The 23,897-nt window shown below is 43.3% G+C and overlaps 1 protein-coding gene across 3 annotated transcripts in view; it reads right to left on the bottom strand.

Moving 5' to 3' along the window:
* The window catches only part of DIP2C (DIP2 acetate--CoA ligase C (putative)), a 421,153-nt gene that overhangs the window by 80,699 nt on the left and 316,557 nt on the right, over positions 1–23,897 (bottom strand). For all 3 annotated transcript variants that reach the window (XM_084859248.1, XM_084859249.1, XM_084859250.1), the window contains 5 exons: positions 21,985–22,076; positions 15,343–15,453; positions 6,945–7,068; positions 3,250–3,359; positions 149–251 (listed from right to left, as the gene is read on the bottom strand). In XM_084859248.1, the coding sequence (XP_084715374.1) occupies positions 149–251; positions 3,250–3,359; positions 6,945–7,068; positions 15,343–15,453; positions 21,985–22,076 (540 nt within the window). The remainder of the gene's footprint in view (positions 1–148; positions 252–3,249; positions 3,360–6,944; positions 7,069–15,342; positions 15,454–21,984; positions 22,077–23,897) is intronic.

The following is a 23,897-nucleotide window of genomic DNA, read 5'->3' as shown; positions in this document are numbered from 1 at the left end:
CCCCAATCTAGGACAAAATCCTATCATTAAATTCTCCCATCAGTAAACAAGATCTAGTGATGTTTAATCGTCCCAGGGAAATATACCGCATGCTACCATTTACAAACTTGCTTCAGGAAGATGACGATGATTTTAAATGCTGAAATACCTTCTGTGTATCCACAGGCCTGTGTAAGAGCTTGACAATGGGTCAGTAGTGCAATTCTTGTCACAGTAACCCCAAGAACACTTCCATCTTTACATGTTTTGTACTGCAAAATAAAATTTTCTCATCAAGATTCAGGGAACCACAACACCTCAAGAATCTGAAACAAATGAAAAGATGTGCATCTGGCACATAGATAGAGTGGGGAGAACCTCTATCTAGTCCTCAAGCCCCCAGTCCCAAGGATCTCCCCTGATTAGGCACCTCAACTGTCCCCCCACCCACCATCACAGACACCTGCAATTCTGTCTCTACATTAGGGAGGGATGTGTCTGTGCAGAAAGGGTGCTCCCTCCATGCAACCCAGTGGCTTACTGCTATTTTGCCATTGACTTGGCTTAGGTAGGGGTGTGAATGGCTGATGTAAATTATAATAAGGGGAGAGCTTTGCCAGAGTCCCTATTCACACCAGAAAGAAGTGGGTTAGAGAGACCTCCACTCACATCTCAGCATATGCAGCAGCTAGTCTGTAGGCAAATGTTGCTGACCGTGCAACACTAACTCAGAAGACAAATATCAGCCCTATTTTTTTAAAAAAAATAGTCATTCACTAAAACCATATATCATTCAGCCACTAAGCTTTCTCTGCCAGCTACTTGCTTCTGCATTCACATATCCTGCTAATTCTCTATACATCTGAGGCCCTCCATCATCCCCTACTCCCTAAAGATTCAGACCAAGCCATTAAAAAAACCCCAACCTCATATCAATTCTTTCTCAAGGCTGAGGAGGCTGGAATGGTAGCTGAATTGATCAGAACCAATCCCTGAGGCTTTTTAATCTGAGATCCTAAGAATACAGGGAACCTGCCTTATTTCAAGTCAGACTATTTGTCCAGCTAGACAGGTATAGTCAGCAGTGGCTGGCAGGGACTCTCTGGGTTCTCAAGCACAGGTCTTTTTCATCATCTCCTACCTGGTCTTTTTAACCGGAGGCACCAGGGATTGAACCGAGGACCTTCTACAAGCAAACATGTGCTTTGTATACCACTGAGATATAATCCCTTTCCTACTAGTGCAATTAAATATGTGTTATTTACTATATCATCTAGTCTACGCATTGTTTCATGGAGAATGCTATAGTGAGACCAACATAATTATCTGGTATAATTTATATGCTATAAATTATAGCAAATTTAATCCTGGTTAAAGAAGGAAGCCTGCTTAATGTCAACCAGGGTTGCCATCATCAGTCTTAGAGGGGGATTCATGCCAGAAAGAAGATGGGCTGAAGAGGATGCAGAAGGCATCCTGCAGCCCACTCACAACCTCTCAGTCCACGATTAGGAGACTGAGAACATTTTGCACCTAAACTAGCTGTTGGTTGAGACATATACAGAGTTGCTTAACTCTCTTTGGGGATTCACCAAAACTACCTCATCTTTTCAGGGTCACTTTTGGGGAAGAGCTTTGTAGTGAAAGGCCATGCTTTGTACGCAAGAGATTCCAGGTTTAATCCCAGGCATTTCCAGGTAGAGTTGGGAAAGACTCCTGTCCAAAACCCTGGAGAGTTGCCACCAGTCATGGTACACCAGGGGTGGGCAGACTTTCGGCACTATCTACTTTGTTTTTTCACTTGTGGTGCACCAACTGCCAAGTGCAAAATAGTGGCTCAGGAGGGCAAAAACAGATTTGAGGGACAAGGTAGCTCTGAACACAGATTCAGCCCAGGAGTTTGCTTTCAGTACCAGAGCTGGAGCTTGCACACAAATCCTATCACATGTATATCTACTCCTGTTTTCCCTCCAAGCTTTCTTGGTTTTAGCAGTCTTATTTAGGAGGGGAAAATAGGTTTTTTGGTGTCGCTACTGTAAAAACATTGGGAGTGGGATACTCTTGCTCATCTGCTGCAAGTCACCTGGAGATCCACCATCCGCCCACTCCTGCTGTACATAATTCTGAGTTAGATGGCGCAACGGTCTGACTTGGTGTAAGCAAGGCATCTGGCAATTTGGCTTATGGTAGCAAGGAGTATTTCCAAGCTTACTGTATTTTAAGCAAGACTTGATATTATACATAGGCTCCTTTGAAAGTGGAGTGTATCAGAAGTCCAAGCAATGTAACTAACATGTTTTTAAGAACATTCTTTTGTTTTGTTTCTGTGGAAACTGTAAATGCCCAGTAAGAGTGAAACTGAAAAATAAATAAATATTTGTGCTGATTTCTAAATAGAACATATGGCATGCAGTGGATACTGGAGCATCCCAAGCCTGTAATCCCAATTGACCGGTCCTATACATCAGCACCTCCCTCCCAGATGAAGGTCTGCTGATGGCCATTTCAGCCTCATATTTGTATTCAGGTCACCTTTAAAATGGGGGCGGAAGGAATACTATGTAATGCATTCTAAAGAAAACAATGTTTGGATATTCACATAGCTGTACTCTAGAACAGGGATGGGCAGAAAGTAGATCTCCAGACGTTTTAGACTTCAGTTCCCAGCAATCCTGACCATTGGCCATGCTGGCAGGGACTTCTGGAAGTTAAAGTCCAAAACATCTGAGGATTTACCTTCTACCCCCATCTAGAACCTTTGAAACTAGCTTTTTGTTGTGATGTTCCCAGCACTGATTTAGCAAAACACCTGTATCATCTAAAGTCATACAAAGGTAAGGATGTAACTCCTGAATTGGTTTACATATAAGAAATATACATACAACTGAGAAAAACCATCTAGTAAAGTTGTAAATAATATATTGACTGTATTCACGTATCACATTCTTCCTTTCTCCAAATCATGGAGCAAATGGAGGCTGTTCCTAAACCAAAAAACCAAGGTTATGTGGCAGTGGTATGGAAAACAAGGCATCTGAATGCAGCCATTATGCGTCTAAGGAAGAAAGAAAAGATTCCTCCTGTGCAAGCACCGAGTCATTGCTGACTCCTAGAGGGGCATCGCTTTCACTGGCATTTTCATGGCAGATTATGACATACTCACTTAATGGAGGTAACATTTAATTCAATAAGAAAGTGGTCTGAGAAAAACAAACGGAAAGCGCAGGAAGAAAAGGGAAGGAGGGTAATAAATGCACACATGAAACTCACTTCAATGTAAGCTGTGTCGTTGTTTGCGTCTTTTATATGCGGGAACCAGTCTCGAGGAGGTTTCGAAAGGTGTTTTGATTCTGTGACAAACCATAGCAGCTTTGGCCAGCCTTAGAAACAAACACAAACCATGGCTTGTTTATTTATTGTAGGAAAAAATGCATTCATTGAGCTTCTGGCCAAAGAGCAAAATGTCTTTGCAGAGGTTTGCGCAACTATATTGGTAATTAAAACACATGCCTTATGTCAAGTCTGACCCCTGGATATGAATACTGGTTCATCTAGCCCAACACTGCTACTCTTACTGCCAGCAACTCTCCAAGGCCTCAGGAGGAGTCCTTTCTACCCCTCCTATCAGAGATACTTTAACACTGGATTGAACCCAGGACCTTCTAAATGGAAAGCATGTGCTCTCTCCCCTGAGCTAGGATCCACCCTTCCTATACCAACATTTACACAACTTCATTCCCCATGTCTCAACTGGTATGGGACAGCCTCATGACTTGAAATGATACCACCTTTTCATCCAGTGCAAGCAATGTAAGTAGTATAAGTAGCATTGCAAGGAGACAGAACAGGATTCAATCCTCCACCCCACCCACATGTTCTACATCAAGGATGGCCTACTTATTATATTTTGCTGTGTGAAACTCTTCTGCAGACAGCAGTCTAGGGTCCAGAGGTGTAGTGGATACACAGTCGAGGTATATTGTGGTACAGCACAGGCTTTGCATGCAAAAGGTCCCAGGTTTGATCCCTGGTGTCTTCAAGAAGGGCTGGGAAAACTCCTGCCTGAAACCCTAGAGAACTGCTGCCAGTCTGTGTTGACAATACTGGGCTTAGGTAGAACAACACTCTGACTCAGTACAAGGCAGCTTCCTATGTTCTTTATCTGGGATTTCCCATGGATGAATAGACTCTGTAGTAATTATGGTGCTATCTAGTAATAGGGGCACTGCAGTCATGCAACACAAGTGCTCAGGCATAACTGGAACCACTAAAATCCAAAAGAGTTGTAATGTCAAACAATAGCTGCGGCAATGCCTAGCAGTAAGTTAGAGAGCTGTACAAGGGTCTCTTTCCCGTCCAGGGCCAACTCAAGAAGACAATGAAGAAGAGGAATGGTGGTAGAGTCATCCCTTCCAGAGCGCCTCTTTTCATTTCCTGTCTTCCATCCAAGACTGGCCAACTCAAGAAGGCAATGAGGAAGACAAATGGTGGTAGAGTCATCGCTTCCAGAGCTCCTCCTTTCAGTTCCTGTCTTCCATCCAAGACCGGCCAACTTCTATGCCAGGAAGCAGAAGTGAAATCCACTTGGGAGCAGCCACAACCTCCTCTCCTTCTCCGCCTATATCTTTCTGTCTACTGGTGCTTACAGTCAGTGCCAGGTGCTAGCCTTAGCCCCCAGCTCCAAGGCACCATACGCTCTGCTTCTCCTCCCTCCAGTCAGTGCCCAGCTTGGCTCTGTCTCACCAAAAATTCATGAAGTTGCAGGAGGGGCTAGGTTGTGCTAATAATGTGCATCTCTCGGTCCTGTCTAGATGCCAATGATACTCCGTCAGAAGAAAGCGCTCCAAGTTCCAGGGAGTTGCAGCAGGCAGAATGGTCATTTGTTGTTGTTGTTGTTCAGTCGTTCAGTCGTGTCCGACTCTTCGTGACCCCATGGACCATAGCACGCCAGGCCTTCCTGTCCTGCGCTCTCTCCCGGAGCGTGCTCAAGTTCATATTCATTGCATCCGTGATGCTATCTAGCCATCTCATCCTCTGCCGTCCCCTTCTCCTTTTGCCTTCAGTCTTTCCCAGCATCAAGGTCTTTTCCAGGGAGTTTTCTCTTCGCATTAGGTGGCCAAAATATTGGAGCTTCAGTTTCATTATCTGTCCTTCCAATGAGCACTCAGGGTTGATTTCCTTTAGGATGGACTGATTTGACCTCCTTGCAGTCCAGGGCACTCGTAAGAGTCTTCTCCAGCACCACAGTTCGAAAGCATCAATTCTTCGGCGCTCAGCCTTCCTTATAGTCCAGCTCTCACAGCCATACATTACTACTGGGAAAACCATAGCTTTGATTAGACGGACCTTTGTCGGCAAGGTGATGTCTCTGCTTCTTACTATGCTGTCTAGGTTGGCCATAGCTTTCCTCCCAAGGAGCAAGCGTCTTTTAATTTCATGGCTACAGTCACCGTCTGCGGTGATCTTGGAGCCCAAGAAAGTAAAATCTGTCACTGCTTCCATTTCTTCCCCTTCTATATGCCAGGAGGTGATAGGGCCAGATGACATGATCTTCGTTTTTTTAATGTTGAGTTTCAAACCAGCTTTTGCACTCTCCTCTTTCACCCTCAACAAGAGGCTCTTGAGATCCTCTTCGCTTTCTGCCATTAGGGTGGTATCGTCTGCATATCGGAGGTTGTTGATAATTCTCCCGGCAATCTTAATTCCGACCTCTGATTCATCCAACCCGGCATTTCTCATGATGTACTCTGCATATAAGTTAAATAAGCAGGGTGACAATATGCAGCCTTGTCGTACTCCTTTCCCAATTTTGAACCAATCGGTTGTTCCATCTCTGGTTCTTACTGTTGCTTCTTGATCCTCGTACAGGTTTCTCAGGAGACAGGTAAGGTGGTCTGGTACTCCCATCTCTTTAAGAATTTGCCACAGTTTGTTGTGATCCACACAATCAAAGGCTTTAGCGTAGTCAATGAAGCAGAAATAGACGTTTTTCTGGAATTCTCTTGCTTTCTCCATGATGCAGCGAATGTTGGCGATTTGATCTCTAGTTCCTCTGCCTCTTCTAAACCCAGCTTGTACTTCTGGTAGTTCTCGGTTAGAATGGTCATAGTTGACCCATAATTATGCAGTAGCCTATAATCAACTACAAGTTGACACTCTGCCTGCCCCCAAATTAAGGATACATATTTAGGCATTTTTAATCTGCCTGAGGATCAATGCAACATTAAAAAAACGAAGATCATGGCATCTGGCCCCATCACTTCCTGGCATATGGAAGGGGAAGAAATAAAGCAGTGACAGATTTTATTTTCTTGGGCTCCAAGATCACCGCAGATGGTGACTGTAGCCATGACATTAAAAGACGCTTGCTCCTTGGGAGGAAAGCTATGGCAAACCTAGACAGCATAGTAAGAAGCAGAGACATCGCCTTGCCAACAAAGGTCCGTATAATCAAAGCTATGGTTTTCCCAGTAGTAACTTATGGCTGTGAGAGATGGACTATAAGGGAAGGCTGAGCGCCGAAGAATTGATGCTTTCGAACTGTGGTGCTGGAGAAGACTCTTGCGAGTCCCCTGGACTGCAAGGAAGTCAAATCAGTCCATCCTAAAGGAATCAACCCTGACTGCTCATTGGAAGGACAGATACTGAAGCTGAAGCTCAAATATTTTGGCCACCTAATGCGAAGAGAAAACTCTCTGGAAAAGACCGTGATGCTGGGAAAGACTGAAGGCAAAAGGAGAAGGGGACGGCAGAGGATGAGATGGCTAGATAGCATCACTGATGCAATGAATATGGACTTGAGCACGCTCCGGGAGAGAGCACAGGACAGGAAGGCCTGGCATGCTATGGTCCATGGGGTCACGAAGAGTCGGACACGACTGAACAACAACAACAACTTTTCCTTGCTACTATGTACAGGCACTTAATCAGTGTACACTACTGTTAGTTAATGAAAATAAGCCTACCTTTAAACTGTGGTATTTCCCCAGTAGGGCTCTTAGGCAGTCCTTTATGGCACGCATCACTAGTCAAGGCCACAGTAACACCACAGCTTCCGAGCAAGAAGCCTATCTGTTGGCTTCCTGCATCCTGGTTGAAGACAAAGCAAGAAAGAAACCATGAAAGTAAATCACCGCATGAGCAGTAATGAAACGTCTACTTCAAAACACGTATCTGCAAAGGGCATTTGCTTCACTTAGCCAACCAAGTGCTTTTCGAGCACGGTCTGAGCAGGGCACTTTGCATTCCATGCCTCAGCATTTTTGAGAGCGTGGCCAAGAATACCACATACTGAGAATCTCAGCTTGCTTTAAAAAACAAACCTTGAAGATCCCAACATTTCCTCACAGCTGTGACTTGAAGGTTTGTGGGCAATTTGGGTTGAATTTACAGAGGCTTGTGGTGGGGAGGGCAGAGGTGCAACTTTACCCAGGCTTAGGAAGCAGAATCATGCATAGGTATAAGCAAACCTGCTTTATAGCTGCACAATGGATAGACGATCCCCCCCCCCCCCCAGGCACTACTGCTAACGTAAATTATATTGGACTAGCATAAACAACTGCTAGTGCAACACTAATAGTGCTTCTGGTGCAACGGGTTTTCCCATAAAACCTGTTGCACCAGCAAGTGCTATTAGAATTGCTCTAGAGGTAGTTTACACCAGCGCAACATAATTTATATTAGCGGTAGTATAGCAATGGAAGCTGCCCTTCACCTTCCATAATACTAGAACTCAGGATCACCAAATCAGTAGAGGGTTCAAGCAGACAAAAGGAAACACAACACATTAACTAACATATGGATTTCACAGCCATAGAATGTGGTGATGGCCACTGACCTACACTGCTTTAAAAAAATAGAGAGGTAAAACAAATTCGTGGAAGATAGGTGTATCAGCATTTACTAGCCCTGATGTTCAGAGAACTCTCTGAAACCCAAATGCTGGGCCAAGCAGGGGCAGAGGACTATTGCCTTCTTTGCACTCTGTTTTCTGGCAGTATTGGCCTAGGCACTGTCAGAATAGATGGACAAATTCATGGAGGAGAAGGCTATCAATAGCTACTAGTCCTGATGGCTATATGCTACCTCCACTATCAAAGGCAGCATGCCCAGTTGCTGGGGAACACAAGCGGAAGGGTTCTGTTGCACTCATGTCCTACTTGTGGGCTTCTCACAGGCAGCTGGTTGGACACTGTGTGAACAGAATACTGGACTAGATGGACCTTGGTCAGCGTGGCTCTTCTTGGCCTGATTCAGCATTTTACACACATAATTCATACTGATCACAGAATTTAGATTTCCCTGACATGTATCTGTGGAGGGGAGCAGGGGGAGTTGGGTTTTATGTGCAGCCCTGAGTAAAATCAAACAAATGAACAGCCATTGCATGCTTTACCTTCTTTTTTCCCCCTTCCTCTTCTCCCTTTCCATGCACAAGCTAATAAACAGTTTCTAGCTTGGAAAAAACCTAGTTAGTAAGCAATGCTGTTGCTGCCTCGGTTGTATCAGGCTTCCACATTCGATGCACACAGGCAGTCAACATTATAAAACAACCTAAAATATGCATGTGAACAAGGGCTACCAGCCGATACCCAGATGCCATATATACACATTTTAAAGACCAACAGTTCTCTAGGCAGAAAAGGAATTCAAAACAGAATGGAAAATTTTGCAGCGAGAATTAAAATATTATGATATTCTCATCACAAAACAAAGAAATTGTGCACTGGAGAACTGAAGCAAAGAAGAAGTCTGTTGGGGGTGGGAGAAATGTTCTGGCTGTTGAGATAGGTGAAGCTTTTAGAACCAGATATACATTTTCCAGAATAGGTCCAATTCAAGTTTTTCCCCCCAAAAAATACATAGTTACAGTGGTTAAAAAGCTATCAAAACTAAGTAAAAGACATGCATCACCCCCCAATGCTTAGCACCAGCTTTTCCACACAGATTTGAGAAGATAACGTTTTATTACATTGATGGGTTTGTGTGTGCTGATTTTTGAATGGCATGGTGGGATGAGAAACTGGTTTATGATAGATTTGTATAACCTTTTCAAAGTTCATACAGTTGTCAGTTTTATTTATTTGCATTTTCTGTTTATTATAGTAATTATTAGAGATTTATTTCCAGCTTGGCAAAGTTAAAGACATACTTTTGCAAGAAAAGTCTTCAGAAATGAGCTCTCATTTGGTTTGGCTTCTATGAAAATCCAGACAGAAGGAGGAGTCCCCTTTTTAAGATAAATAGAAAGAGACAAGAGGATGAAATCATGCCATTTTGGGGAAAAACTCTGTGCATGCTGTGCTAACAGTAGCCTGAGGAGTACCTGAACTAGCCAGGCCCTAGAAAATGTACAAAGATTAAAAGGCATTAATAAACGTTGGCAGATATGCTAAAAATGTATCTTGTATTAGCCTAAATTGATGTTATCAGTCTGCCACTTCTTTCTTTCATAAGTTCCTGAAAATATTCGAGTTCTTTTTACCCCCTCTTCTGCTTCACTGCTGTTAAGCCTAGCTGCTGAGGTTATAATTTACAAGCCATGTCAATGGTTTCTTAGATCCAGGCTAATCGCTCTAATTTTGAATAGTCGCATTCTAAGGACAACGTATTACCGCAACCTGTTTACCTATCAAGGTATCTCTCCTGATTTATCCCAAGGCAAGTTAAAATATATAATTTTATGTTCACAGCAATTGCCCAAAGCCAATGTCAGAGCAAGGATCTTAACCTATCTTCAGACCAAGCTTTTAATCACTTCCGCCTGCCAACAAGCAGATACATCTCAACCTACCATCTCAGGTACAAAGCTCAGAGGGAGTCCAAGAAGGCTGTGACAAACAAGGAAAGGCACGAAGTAAAAGTGCATACTCGAAAGGACATGGGGAAACCTCTCTCTTTTTGAAACTCGACACAGAAGAGGGGGAAAGGCATAAAGAAGGAGAAGAGACTTCTAGGTGCACAAAATATTATTTACTAGGAACTACACACTTAGAGTAAAATCTTCTTCATGGGCACTGTAAAAGAACACAACACACTGTGTCCTGTACTCTCCAAATAATGCGAAGAGAATGATTTTGCAAAAGACTATTTGAAGAATACAGACTGTTGTGTAAACACATAGGTCCTAACAAATAATATTTGATGCACCCAGAGGTTCCCCCTCCTAGTTTCTGCTTTGTTCATGGCCCACAAAATCCTGTTTTAGCAATCTAGCATAGATGGGCTCTCAACGGACAGTACAGATACAGATCTCCCCCTTAAGACCCCTTTGGAATAGTGGCCACCATCAGAGATTCATGGGATTGTTTGTATTTAAGAACTTTCAGTGCAAATATTCACAGACTCTGACAGTCACTCTGTTGATGGCCAGGTTTAACTACCAAAAAAGCAAAGTGACCTTTCCCCACAGACATGCTCTCTCCCACTTTGTCAAGAGAATTCCCCTGGCCTGAAGCATTCACAGTAGGAGGGAATGCAGCTACACTAGAGCAAAAGGGAGAGTCTTTGAGTTGCCTGAAAACCAACAAATGCTGTGAATTTTGCTGTGCCAACTGCAATTTGGGATGGAAGGAGAAGAGAGAAAGGGAAGAATACCTATATTGAATAAAAAGCAGTAAGATTTATTATTCTAAAACCTGGAAGTGGTGTGTGTGTGTGTGTGTGTGTGTGTGTGTGTGTCTTACCTGTTATATTAAAATAATTATTTCTGTAACCCTTGGACTGGGTTTTAAGGCTTTTGAAAGCCTTAAACCTGGTCATCAACAGAGTGACTGTCACGAGTCTGTGAATATTTGCACTGAAAGTTCTTAAATACAAACAATCCCATGAATCTCTGATGGTGGCTACTATTCCAAAGGGGTCTTAAGGGGGAGATCTGTATCTGTACTGTCCGTTGAGAGCCCATCTATGCTAGATTGCTAAAACAAGATTTTGTGGGCCATGCACAAGTCTACTGGGGCTTTAGGCCTGTTCTATAGACCTAAGGCAGGGGTGCACAACCTTTTCATCCCTGAGAACCGCACTGGGTGTCTGCTGGGGTGGCAGGGGCTGTACATATGTGCACATGCACATTCATAGACACATTCACACACAAACACCACTAACTCACTCACACTGTGCTTATCTTGTATATATTTCAATACTTAAAAAACCTTCAGTTTAAGTCAGGAGTGGGCAACTTGTGCTACATTCCCTTGGGGGTAATCCGTCAGGGGCCAGGGTCCCCTTATGCCCCCCACAAAAAATACCCCACTTACATACATATCCATTCACTTCTCCCACACTCCCTCCACCCTACCCCACCCTTCCGCTCACTCACACATACACACACCTTCACACGCACAGCTTTAACCCACTCTGGGAAGCTTCCTTGGAGCATCCCAGGAAGCAGGCAGGAACCTTCAAACATTGCTTCCTAGGATGCTCTAGGAATGATGCTTCTATGGCAGGAACCATAGGGCACATTTCTAGAGCATTTATTTCTCATGTGGTGGCAGTTGCTGGGGGCTGGCAGAGAGAGCTATACTTCTTGCACCCCTGCTCTAAGGGAACCAGTTACCCAGCAATACCGACATTAGGAGGGGGATTAAAAACTACAAATGATAAAACACTGTGGAACAGGCACCTTTGATGACAAGAAAGCATACACAAAATTTATTTTAAAAAGCAGGGGGCCTAGGAAAGGAGGGCATGGGCAAAGCAGAGGCCAAGGAAAGGACAACTGAATTTGTAGAAGCAGCAGGGAAACTAGGAAAAGATGAGGAAGCAAGTAGAGACAAGAGGGGCAAAATGGAAAAAAAAAAACTATGGGAACCAGACTATGAGAAAGAAAGATGTGGCAAAGACCAGTGGTGTAGTGGAATCAAAGAATTTTGTAACGCAAAGAATTCTGCAGTGACTTTGTCTTGAATGGGCAATGAAGACCCATTACCTTTACAAAAAAATGTTCTCCTTATGGAGTTAAAACTGATAGAACTGGTTTGTTGATGGGAATCAACCCAGCTGTATGAATTTTTGGACTCTCCTTGGGGCTGTGGCTATGGGGACTGTCATGATGGGTGCCTACATTTTAAAACTGATCACTGCACTGCTGGCAAAGGCAAAAGGAAAGAGGGAAGGAAAGCTGGATTTGAACTGGCAGTTGAAATGTCAACTGTTCAACTGGCAGTTGAACTGGTGACATTTCCTGCCATGTGTCGGGGGGAGGGGCACAAACAGCATCTCGCTACTATACAGACAGCAGTGGTAGAAAGGGAAAGGAAACTCTGTACAACTGGCATGAAACCTGTCGAGCATGCTTAAGGAGTGTTTTGGTTAAAAGTTAGTTCTTTTGGGACCTCTTGAGCTCCTGTAGTGTACTTGCTATACTGGCTCATAGGTACCTGTTATGTAGCAATAAAGGACAGTTGTGTATGAAAGTCCTGTTTTGTCCTTGCCCATTTTCTTGCAGTCCATCGCAACAAAACCACTATGAGCTGAAAGCCTACACTGTGGGCAAAATGAATCCCTAGAACAATGATGGGCAACATATGGCCCTCCAGTTGCTGTTGGACTGTAACTCCATCATCCCTCGCCATTGCCTATACTGATGGGAACTGCAGTCCAACAACTTCTGTAGGCCACACATTCCCCACCGTGCTTGAGAGCCATCTTAAAAGAATGGCGGATGCAAGGAGGGGTTTATCCTGGTCAAGTCCACAGGAGATTTTGACACACTTCAGTCCTCTCCCACCATACATTTTAAATATTTTTATTTACACCTTTTGCCACTGCACCTATTGCACAGGCCCACCGTTGACCCAGAGCCTGACTGCCACATTTGTTTGACTTACAACCCTATCCATCACAAATTGTGAAATTCCAAGATGTGCAAGGCTTCCACTCACTGAAGGAACGCTACAGAGAGATCAAATAATAGGGAAACACAAAAGAGCAGCCAAGGCCATTGGTATGACAAGGCACGTGATACAGCCTCCAATCAATGGCAGAAGAAATCTGGTGTTGCAATTGACTAAGCAGAATTGTTTCTCCTCAGTAACTGAAATGTTCACCTCATTTGCTGGATTCCAGTTCCTGCAGCATATAAACAAGTGCAGACAATCACCACAGTCACACATATTGCTGAGACGACAGACTTGTACTAATCATTGACAACAGAAACCTAAATAGATGCTGTTGTGTTTTCCTGAATCATGACACACAGTCAGTTCAAGTTCCCTTCATATTTTTGTGATAGTGTGATATTTTGTTTCCTGGCAAGATTTCAGCTGACTATCTAAATCCTTCCAGTTACTTTTTGCAAAATTTCGCAGAGTAAGACACAGAATTATTTTGGCACATTTATGTTCAGTTATCTTTTCAGTTGTATACAAAGGAGAAAATCTTAGGGGCCAGTTTTCAAATGCAGGACAGAGCACCTGTGCGTTATATATGGGAGGCGAAGTCTGGCACCTATATATGGGAGGCGAAGTCTGGCAGATGACTTTCACCTGTCATTTCACAGGAGTGCTTAAAGAAACATCCTTGGTGAAGTTCTCCTTCTACATATTACTATATGGATTGGCTCCCGAAGCCATTTTGAATTTAGCAATCCTAAATATGCAGATGAAAAAAAATCAGTATTCGTCAGAAGTAACCATGCCTGTACCACCCCCAAAAACAGACACCTTGAATCACCATATGACTCTCTCCTGCAGCAAAGCAAGTTAATCTGACCAAGATTCATCAACATCCCTTCCAGCCTCTGCATATGTCTCTACAGGGCCATAGAACAATCAGATGGCCTCCTACCCTACATGTCAACACATGGAAAACTGGAACTTCCTACAAAAATAAGGTATGGATACTCTCTGTTTCTTGTCAGCATTGTATATTCCTGATTCAGTATTGGTCAGTGAAATTATGAGATAACAAATAGAAGGAAAGAACTTGCATATTAAAAATAGTGCTAACATAATGCAGTCTGGACTGGAACAACGACTAGCAACACAACCCAACTGTTCCCTTAAAAAACGTTTTGACGCAAAAAAAAAGGAAGATATACTTATTTTTTGAAAATGCACTTTCAACTTCTGTAACCATTTCTGTATTCTGTAACCATTTCATGGTCTCAAACTGTTCTGAAACAAAGCCAGCACAACACAAGAAACTTCCATTTTTTTATCTGATCCCAAACAGTGTTGACATTACTCTCTACAGCCGCAAATGCCTTTTGCAATTTCTCCTAAGAATGCGTACACTCGAGAACGTTTTTGCCTGAACATACCATTCACACAACTTGTTCAAAGCCAACTCAGAGAACCAAGTCCATAAGCTTCCAGATGAAATACGGAACATCTTAGACCTGTCACCACTATTTTAAATCCGTTTGGGCTAGCTGTGTCAAGCTCCTAGTTATATGAAGTGCCACTTAAGCACTAGCAGGGTTTCAATGATTAGGTGCTCTCCAAGATCCCATCAATCGTTGTTTTTTTAAAAGAAACCAAGTAGAACTTTTAAGTGTTGCCTAAATAGCAAGTTGCTCAGAGATTTAAGAGCAAAACAATCACTTAAGCAAGGATTTTGGAACCCTAGCTCCATAGTATCTGAACAATTCTCAGCCCAAATGCAAAACAAACTCCATTGTATTTATCAGATAACTTCGTAGCCACCCCTCCTAGGTGTCCCAAGCTTAGTTATAATAATTTTCAGTAGGATTTCAAGTATTTAGCACACGTAGAGACCTTTCTATGTGCAATTGGTACCTTTATTACCCTGTGTAAATAACCTTATCCTTTTGGAAATGCAGTTCTGACATGGAATGCCGGGCACTGGGGAAGTAAGGGTGCTTCCAGACGGACAGCTCCTAGCACTAACCATCTGAAGGCATTATCCAGCTATTTTGTCTTTTCCTTCTTCACAGGCTTTTGTTTTGTTTTTTGTGGTAAGAAAAAAGATGGAGGAAGCAATGGAAAAACACAGGAGGGTTACAAATTGAAGATGGTGTTGTTGGGACCCCCTGTAAAATTCTGTGAATGAGGCTGGTCGATTGCACAAGAAAAGCCTAATCTGGAAGCACCCTAACTTTCTCCAAGTGAAGTCCTTAACGCTTACATTGCTCTTAAGCTATCTGTTCCACATATAGCTTGCAACCAGTTCCAAAACAAAATCAAACATAAAGTTCAGAAGACTCCCAGTGGAGCTAAGTCGGAGTAACTAGAGCATATATACGAGGGTGACCTTTCATAAAAACAAGTTACATAAGCATTCCTAAGCGTCTTCCATTACATCCCAAAATGCATGACCTGCTCAGACGGTCATGTCCTGTGGCAATTTGTTCTGTGACACCAATTGCAACAACAACGAGAAACTGTTTTCTCTTACCTTCCTGGTAAGTGGCACTTCAATAGGAACAGGGACAACTTCTGCAAGCAGGCAGCCATAAAATGCTACCATGAAAGCAGCAGGGTCGTTGTTGGGAAATACTAGTGCTACCTGCAAAAGGAAAGGGAAAAATTAATTAAGGAGAGTCTCCAACACATTGTTAGTTCCTTTAGCAGGGCTCACCTAAGACATATTTCTGCCTGAGGCAAAGGACAAGATGCCACCCACAACTCCCATTGAAGTTAAATCCTACTTCGACGCTGGTGACAGGACAGCAGCCTCCACTTCACCATAGGACAGTGGTACAGCTTATGGGGCACAGGGCACGCTGCATGGAACAGACAGCTCTGTCCTCCATCACCTTTCCATTGCTCTGTGCCTCCCAGCATCTGCCACTTGAGGCAACTGCCTCACTCTGCCTAATGGTAGGGCTGACCCTGACCTTTAGCTAATGCACAATAAAAAATGCATGTCTATGACACACAAATACTTCACTTTGGTGTTTTAGCTTTTTAGAGAAAATAAGCTTCTCTAGAGAGCCCAAGATCAGAAAGAGAGAGAGAGAAATGAGATTTCACAAAGTCAAAGAGGACTGTTGCTTTGATATCTTTGGCTTGGTTATACAAGATATACCTTTGGCGTCAATTATAGAGGTTCCAGACAGTTTCATTTAAAAGTTACTGATTAATAATGGAACTAAGAAAAAAGAAATGCACAACTTCATTTCAACACGACTTCTTCCAAGAAAATGAAAGGGACATAAATCCACTTTTAAATTAGTTTAACTCTAACCTACCCACCGTAGTTTCAACTAGTACCTGTCCTGTGTTTTGATCACTTGCCAAAGGCCACATTGATGAACTGTTTAATCTCAGTCTGCCGACAATTACTACAGGATGTTCTTGGCTTTTGTTTTATTTTCATGGGGTGAAAAATCACATTTCTAAATCAAGCTCATACAAATGCAAACCAGAAGGCGTGTGTTCCCAATTACAATTTTGTTTTAAAGTATTGCCTTCACCCCATTTTAAAAAGTAATAATTACAGAGACCCAATATTCCCTTGACTTCTCCTTACAACTTGCAGGCTGTGTTTCCAGTTATCACTCTCATCCCAGAGCTCAACCACACCTTGGCCAGCATTAATAAGTTAAGAGTATATCTGTGGCCATACAGCAAGGATGGGCAGATGTCAGGCTTCCAGGATCTACTTGTTTTTCACTAGAGCCGTGAGATCTACCAACCAGAGCTAGGTGGAAAAGACATATCCACAGAACTAAAGAATTCTGAGCCCAGGAATTTGGTTTGGGTAATAGGACTGAATAGAGTTCACACTTCTTCCATACAAAAATCCACTCCTGATTATGCCAAGCTTTCTTGGTTTTAGCAGTATAATTTCGAGCAGGGCGGGAGGGAGGATCTTTGCTCAACAAGTAGGAGACAAATCCTTGCCGATCTACTGCAAATCACCCAGAGATCTACCAGTAGATCCAGAAATTGAGTGTTGTGTAGGATTGACATAGATTTCAATTCTCCAGAGTCATGTTATTTAATGCTTCTAAATATTTCGCCCCTCCCCTATGAATTTTATGTATTTATTAGTTTCTGGGATCCATTCACACAATGTTAAATTAACTACACAGTCTTCCAATTGTGCAGGGCTTGAGACCAGGGCTTGTGAAGTCTCAAAATGGCAGCATGCTATTTAGGTGTTCCATTCCAAATGGAGCCTTGAGCTCTTCTTCCTCCCTTAGCAGAGGAGCCATAGCTCAGTGCTACAGCACATGCTTGGTATGCAGAAGGTCCCAGGTTCAATCCTTGGCATCTCCAGGTAGGGCTAGGAAAGAGTCCTGCCTGAAATCCTGGAGAGCTGCTGCCAGTCAGTGTTGACAATACTGGGCTAGATGATCCAACGCTCTGACTCTGTATAAGGCAGCTTCTTATGTTCCTGTCCATAATGTTCCATGCTGCAAGACCTTCCTTTTCAAACCCACAGTTCAGCTGTACTCATTGAATCGGTGCTCCAGTTTGTGTGTTGGTGCTGCCCACACCCCTTCCCCTCCAGCATGCGCTTAATGCCATGTGTGAGGTGTGCAATCCATATGGAGTCCCTAATCTGCATTGGCCTGACGAGTGCAATATTATTGCCTTTAAAAAGGGAAGGTAGGAAGAAGAGATTCTGCAAATTAGTTTAGTTTTGGAAATCCCATAAGATTACAGTAAGATTTATCTCTATAGGAGAACTTAGGGTCCCTTTTTATGTTTTGGTATATATGCATGTTGTAACCTGCCCTTAGACCTCAGGATACAGCAAAGTAACAATTCCAAATAAAGTTTCAAGCAAAAGATTCACTGCAACACACAGTAATTTGAAGCAAAGCAAATGCATGCAGAGAAGAAACATCTAGCTGTGCTGTCATCTTCATAGCTTCCTTTGACTTATTTACTCTGCAAGCTGCTGCAGCCCACTAGGACTTAGAGACTTAAACACTGTCATAAATCAAGATGAAAGATTCCGTAGACTCATCTTGGCTAAATGCCAAAGCAGACAGTGATTTAAATTCAACATCTGCCCGCAGTCTCTTTAGCTTAATTCTTCATGATTACTTACGAAACAAAAATGCAGAAAACCATTCCTTTTCTGTAGGGCTTGAACTGACAACCCCCAGTCCATGTGGACAGCACACTGGAGTTGAGTATCTTAAGGCAGAAGAAGCGGGTAGAATCACCATACCTACACCCAACTGGAAAAGGCACAAGGGATGACGTTGTACGAGACTCAGGTGAACCGAAGGGCATTAAGGAGACTCCAAATAACTTCTTCTGACATTCTCTTGGGAGGGCTCCCTTCACACAAGGCCATTCACTTGACCAAAATCCATCAGAAACAGCTTGGCTGTTGCCACCTGTGCGCTTGTGCTGGACACACACTCTCAGTGCATGACCGTCAGACCCGGCTTCAGTTAAGCTTGGGGGGGTGGGGTTAGTATATTGTTTTTAGCCCCTTCTTCAGATTTTATATTGCATGGGATTCATCTCCTCCCCTTCCATTTAGATTCTAGCTTGCCTCAAACGTTCACAAAAGAGGGGCTTTAAAAATTAAACATGTTCTGTAACAGAGTGTACAATTTTCTTCTGTAACAGAGAAATTTCTATAGAGACTAATGAGCAATCTTATGCAAATTCAGGCTGAAATAGCAGCTGAGGGAGACTTAAGGGCTAAACTACACGCTACATTAAATATTGTGCGCAGCTGATCCTCACTCTTTTATTTACTTCTGTGTAAGTGCACAGGGCCCTGATCCAGATTGGGACCACCACACATGGCTTGAGGAGGTTTACACTTTCCACTCAGCCACCTTTTTCATTAAATTCGCTCTCCCCCTGCCCACCGCCCATCTCCCCACTGGGGCTAAACAAAAGGGATGAAACTCCTTTGGTGCTAATGGAGTTTCCTCCTTTTTTAGCCCTCATGTGGGAGAGGGGTGATTAATTTAGAATTCTTATAAGCTAGAAGAAAGACTTAGACTGAGCAAAGGGCTGGATGCACCTGATCTCGTCTGGTCTCGGAAGCTAAGCAGAGTCAGCCTTGGTTAGTACTTGCATGGGAGACCGCCTGGGAATCAGGCTTCCTGCATTGAGCAGGGGGTTGGAATGATTCTATGACCCATTCCGGGAGGATATCTTTGCATATTTTACACTAGATATAATATGCTCAGGGCAGCTACTTGGTGAAAAACCAGCTATTGGCATGGACTGCAACTCTCAGGGTAATCAGAGAAGGAAGTGCTTCTGAGTGCTGTTCCCTTCCAACATTCCTATTTTGTATTTCTTGTCCTTGGTACTTTTATTCTCATCATGGTGGTGCACACAAGAATTGGTGTGGGGAGCGGCAGGAGGAAGAGCAGATCTGAGTTTCTGTGACCAGTCCAATTCTAGTTCTAACATGGGTGATAGCAGTTCATGCACAGAAGACACCAGGTGTGTGAAGGGAAAGGTGAGAAGAAGGGTCGTGGCTCAGTTGTAGAGCACATGCTCTGCATGCAGATGGTCCCGGCATCTCGAGGTAGGGCTAGGAAACAATCCTGCCTGAAACCCTAGAGAGCCACTGCCAGTCAGTGTTGACAATACTGGGCAGATGGACCAAGGGTCGAACTCGGCATAAGGCAGCTTCCTATGTTCCTATGAACTGAAACAGTGGTGGGGATAAGCAACAAGCAATCTAGGAGATGTGACGTGGGGAAACAGAAAGCAGAAATTGGATGGCAAGAGAGACCAGGGACTGGCAAATGGGTCGTGAGGGTGAAGTAAGAGAGGATGAAGTAGGCAATGAAGGTGCAAGAAAGGTAAGAACACACATACACACACATTGCCTCCATGTACTGAGATTAGAGTGACAGCTCTGGGTCAACAACTGCCAGTACAGAGAAATGTACAGAAAAAGGAACATGCCTTTTCACACCGTAGCAACTCTCTTGAGGGAAGCCCACAAAAGCCTGATCTTACAATTGCTTAGGAAATGCAGGGAAAAATGCACTTCTTTGGACAAGCAAATTCTACATTGCGTACTGTGAATTTAGGACTCCGCATATTATCATCTTGGTTTCTTAATGACATAATGATTTAGTACCTGGTATTTTATTAGGACGTGTTTATTTTATAGATATTACATGCACTGTCATGAACTTTTGCTAAATCTGAGTGAGACTGGAAATGTTATGCACAAAGCGTGCCCCCATCATATTATGCAAAAATCAAATGTGAACGTTATGGGCAGTGCCAAACACTTCCCAAGTGCCACCACTTAGATAACAGGGATTTAGAGCTTGGATACGAACCAGAAACTAGGGGAGGTGGGTCAGTGGAACTTGCACAGCGGAGCTCCACCAGCCTGTCCTCATCTGGAAACAAGCGTTCCCGATTATTTGGGAGCTTGCTTTATGAAGTGCTAAAGCCCCGTTGTGCAAGTGGTGGGTCCTGCTTGCCCAACGGAACCAGCAGGATCACAATGGCCCCATCCCTATGACTGCCCCATCCCTATGACTGCCCCATCCCTATGACTGCCCCATCCCTATGACTGCCCCATCCCTATGACTGCCCCTGCCCTCACCCACACATTTCATCTATTGTCACAGATATTTTTGGCTGAAGCAGGCAGTGGTGCAGTCATTTGATTTTACACTCTGAACTTGATAGGTCTTATTCCCCGACCCTTTTTAGATGGTAATGCGCATTACTTCACTTATTTCAGAATGTGGTAAGCCACGTTTTGTTCACCATCTGCTATGTGTTCTGGCAGGTTCCCTAACTCTCTGGAGCAGTGTTTTGGAGGGCTGCAGAAGGAAGGAAGAATTGGCAAAAATTGCCTCTCCACCCCCCAATTCCGGATCTGACCTATAATTTTAATCTTTATTCCATTACCATTGACTCTTGCCGCTACTTTTAACTTTCGTACTAGGATATTGCACAAATGCTCTGCTGGGGGAATCTCTTAATCTTCCATTTTCTAAGAGTGTTAATGCTGGCTAAATTCTAAATAATTTATTTATTTAGAAATAAGGAGCAATATTCTCAGGGTTTTGAACATGTGTGTGCCATTTGTCAGGGATGCTCTGACTTGGATTCCTGCATTGAGCAGGGGGTTGGACTCGATGGCCTTGTAGGCCCCTTCCAACCCTACTATTCTATGATTCTATGGGCCCTCTCCTGCTCATTCTGTTGAGTGGGGCCCTGGAAAGTCCTGCCCGAAGTGGCACTGTAAACAGGGAAATGCAGCAAGCAAATTAATGTTTCCACAGACTAAGGAAAAGATCTCATTGAAGGAAGGGAAACAAGAAAAAAAAGACTCCTGAAGGTGGATAGTGAATACCCCCTCACTCAGCCTGAAGGGAAGATGGGAAATGGACTCTGCTCAAGGGGAGGGAACAAGTGCCTCCTGCTCCCGAGAGAAGTTCTGGATGGTTCTGTGGCTGGACTAAGTCCCACCCAGTCACTGCGGGGCTAAACAGAGACCACAAAGAGGAGTTTTTCAAGTTTGACACCCAAAAAAAACACCTTGATTCAAGAACATCTCCTGACGCACATACCCCTCCCCTGAGATGTTATACGCTTATGCCAAGTCTCCCTAATTTCAATGGGGATTTTTTTTAACCCAGTTTGCTGAGCATCTTATTAATTAGCTTGCAGCATTCTGTTATTCAAACTTGGTGTCTTCACAAGGCCCCAATTGTTTCTGGGGTCTCCTCTAACACATAGGGGACACAAAGCCATTACCAAAATCGATTTCATCCACATGACAACATGCTCCAATGTTCTAAGGAAGACTTTGTGACATAACCTTTTTTTTTTTAAAGGAGAAAAAGTAATGTTTAAGCATAATTAAGTTGTTGCAGTAAATTCTATGCAGCCCACCAACTTCTTAATTTTTTTTTTTTTTTTTACTGTTAGAGAATAGTAGGACTCAGACATTTTAGCATGCAGCAACACATAACTTCAAAGGTAGACAAATGACTAAGCCGTTAAAAGATTAGGAGATTCACTATGTATTCCAACACAGTGGAATCAAACACAGATTTCACCTCCATATGTTTCGAAAGCCAATGTGAGCTACTATAAGGCATGCAATGAAAGCAGAAACACTTACCCTATCTCCCGGCCGCACCATTGGTTCTTGCTTTGTGCCCAATTTGTGCAGTATGTTGTAAGCGACTTTCATACTACGGGTCCAAAGTTTGCCTATTCACAAAACAATTATGTAAGTGTTACCATTAATATGGACTATAGCGTGTGTGTGTGTGTGTGTGTGTGTATATATATATATGTGTGTGTGTGTGTGACGCGCACACACATACACACACACACACACAAACACACATACATATACATACACGCACATACACACACAGTTCTGTTCTAAAGTGATTCAAAACACAATTCACACACACACACACACACACACACACTTTCCAAAAGACTTTGTCGGAGAAATTCAAAAGTCAATATACTGTAAAGGCCATACATCCTTCAACTCATATCTGGGTACCTTACATGGCAGGACCAGTTTAACCATGACGTAAAGTAGGCTGCAAAACTAGTTCTCGTCGCCAAACTGGGGATCTGGCTATACACTAAACTAGGGATGGCTAACATGCAGCCCCCACTGAGACTGGTATGGCCTCCGCAGCCTCCTGCCACCATCTCAGAAATTCACAGTGACCCAGTAATTGTCAGCAAACCACTACAAAATGCTGCAGTGGCCAAATAGTGTTCTGTAGAAGTTTGCTGCTGAAAATAGGCAATTTTATTTGCAGTTGCCACCCTGCAGAACTCCACTGGTGTCATGCAGAGTGCGGCCTGCTGGGAGGGAAGCAAAAATGCCCATCAGACCTTCTGAAATTGCCCGCCCCTGCCGACCATGCTGTAATCAACATTGCTTGGATTGAAAAAATGAAGTATCAGAGCAGAGAATGGGGGGTTCACCATACAGCAAATTTGCGAAACACCACCTAATCTAACCACATTAAGCAGCTAGCAAGTCACAGTACATGTCTGGTAGGTCAGGATTTTGAAGGCCTGGCATAATTTGGAGGTGGGGCACATCTAGACTCATGTAATTTAAAGTAAGTTCCACTGGTTTCACAGAAACTGACTTCCAAAAAATTGTGTTTACAACCGTAACCTGAAACAGTATAGCAGGTAAACATTTATGGTGCAATGGTATTTAGGTCATGTTGTGCCACATCCTACGTAATGTTTCAAGCAGCCATCTCTTTCTTCTGTTTCCATTAAGAACAACAGAAATGTTGTTTGCAGCCTTTACTATGTACTACTGTTTCCTAAGGTGAAGCAGGGGAAAATCTTGGATCGCTTTGCTTGGGCTGAAATTGGTTGTCATGACGTAAAACTTCACAATCCTTGCTCTTTTTTTCCTACCCCAAAGTACTTTTATTTCAAAGTAAAGTGTTGAGGTGCAGCACTACTCCAGCACAGGACAACATGCAAGCCAATCAGTGCTAAACTAGTAAAACCACCAGAAATTTTTCTTTATATTGCTTGTCTTTTTAGGCATACTTGGAAAACTTATCTGGACTGGCAGTTCTGAAGCTGACATCTGCATTCATGCACTATAGCATGAATGCAGCAGAATAATCCCCCAAACCTGAGAAGGATGGAGGGGGTCTCCATTGCTCATATGGATCACTATGTATGCACATTGGAACCCTAGAGAACCTTGGCACATAGCTGTGGATGTTAACATTATACGCATAAATCAGTTTATAAAAGTTGGTCCAAAATGCAGTTTGCCTGCCGGTTCTGTTGTAGAAAACCACCTCCAATTCACAAGCAAGCACAGTTTGGTCCCAAAGACTCCAGGAGAAGAGCAACTCTCTGCCGAGAGGATGAAAACTGGTGAACCATAATACCACTACCATATTATTGTTATTATTTAGCGAAGCACGAACTCTAAAGAGTGCTTCCCTTTATGTTATACCATTCAAAGCAGGAGAGCTATGCAACCATTGTTTTACCAACACAAGCAAGTCAGATCAGTTTCAA

The sequence above is a fragment of the Heloderma suspectum genome, chromosome 5, assembly GCF_057233095.1.
Source record: "Heloderma suspectum isolate Gila_16-S chromosome 5, 16-S_ref, whole genome shotgun sequence".
NCBI lineage: Eukaryota > Metazoa > Chordata > Lepidosauria > Squamata > Helodermatidae > Heloderma > Heloderma suspectum.
Note: the sequence above shows the minus strand (reverse complement) of the source record. Positions and strands in the feature narration are given on the sequence as shown.